General features: G+C 59.9%; 1 protein-coding gene across 1 annotated transcript in view; it reads left to right on the top strand.

Moving 5' to 3' along the window:
• GRIK3 (glutamate ionotropic receptor kainate type subunit 3) overlaps nucleotides 1-1176 on the top strand; it is a 213708-nt gene that overhangs the window by 42527 nt on the left and 170005 nt on the right. Inside the window, exon 7 of the mRNA XM_085313244.1 lies at nucleotides 562-678. Within this exon, the coding sequence (XP_085169370.1) occupies nucleotides 562-678 (117 nt within the window). The remainder of the gene's footprint in view (nucleotides 1-561; nucleotides 679-1176) is intronic.

Below are 1176 nucleotides of genomic sequence, written 5' to 3'. Positions count from 1 at the left end.
GCCGCCTCTCCGCAGCGCTGCGCGGGCGCTCGGCGCTGCACGGGTGCTCGGCGGTGCAGGGGCGCTCGGCACTGCGTGGGTGCTCGGCGGTGCAGGGGAGCTCGGTGCTGCGTGGGTGCTCGGCAGTGCAGAGGCGCTCGGCGCTGCACGGGCGCTCGGCGCTGCGCGGGTGCTCGGCGGTGCAGGGGAGCTTGGTGCTGTGCGGGCGCTCGGCGCTGCGTGGGCTCTCAGCGGTGCAGGGGAGCTCAGTGCTGCGCGGGCGCTCGGTGCTGCGCGGGCACTCGGCGCTGTGCGGGCACTCGGCGCTGCATGGGCGCTCGGCGCTGCGCGGCGTCCCGAGCCTCCCGGCGGGCCGGGGCGCGGGCCAGCTGGCTCCACGGCCCTGCCGCCCGGCCAGGTTCATTCCCTGCCGAGCAGCTGCCTTTGCTAGCAGGGAAATAGGCCTTGTCCCACTTGGCAGCCTCTCCGGCGCTCTCCTCGCCCTCCCACAGCTCCCAGTCTAGCAGTTCCAAGATAATCCGCTTTTCGCTGTTTTTCCATTTAAAACCTCTCTGGCTCTAGACAATGTGACTTCGAAGTTCAGATCCCACGTGAAAACTCCGAGCTGTGCCTGAGCGCGGAGAGGGCCTGGCAAGGCGACTCTGCTGCCGACCGTTGCTCCTGCCCTGACACCACGGGGTGGGTCACCAGCTGATGTCCCAGCACACCCGGCAGCTCATCAGCTTCCAAAACACAGATTGGGTAAAAAAAAAAATCTGCTAGAAGAAATTACTATATGTCAAAAATAATACTTTGCCCCCGGACTTTCTGCTCCCACTGACAATGAATCATCCTTCAGCATTAAACAGCCACAGCTTTATTATTAACAATCAATATAATTAAAATGCACCTAAAAYTTAACTAAATGCAATTAGGGCGCATCAAAGCATCAAAGCGTACTACTGCTTAGGCAGTTTCAAAGCCTGCTTAGCGGTGAACTGAAATCCCAAGCCATCGCCCGCTGCGTGAGAGACCTTGCAGACCCAACGCTAATGTGGGGACCTTGAGGACTCAATGCTCATGTAGGGAGCTTGCAGACCAAAACACTTGTGCAGGGACCTTGCAGACCTGACGCTCACATGGAGACTTTGCAGATCTGATGCTTGTGGGAGGACTTTTTGCAGACCTAGTGCTCAC

The sequence above is a fragment of the Rhea americana genome, unplaced genomic scaffold (genome assembly GCF_003343005.1).
Source record: "Rhea americana isolate MKP2758 unplaced genomic scaffold, rheAme1 scaffold_380, whole genome shotgun sequence".
NCBI lineage: Eukaryota > Metazoa > Chordata > Aves > Rheiformes > Rheidae > Rhea > Rhea americana.
This window is presented reverse-complemented; position numbering and strand designations above follow the sequence as displayed.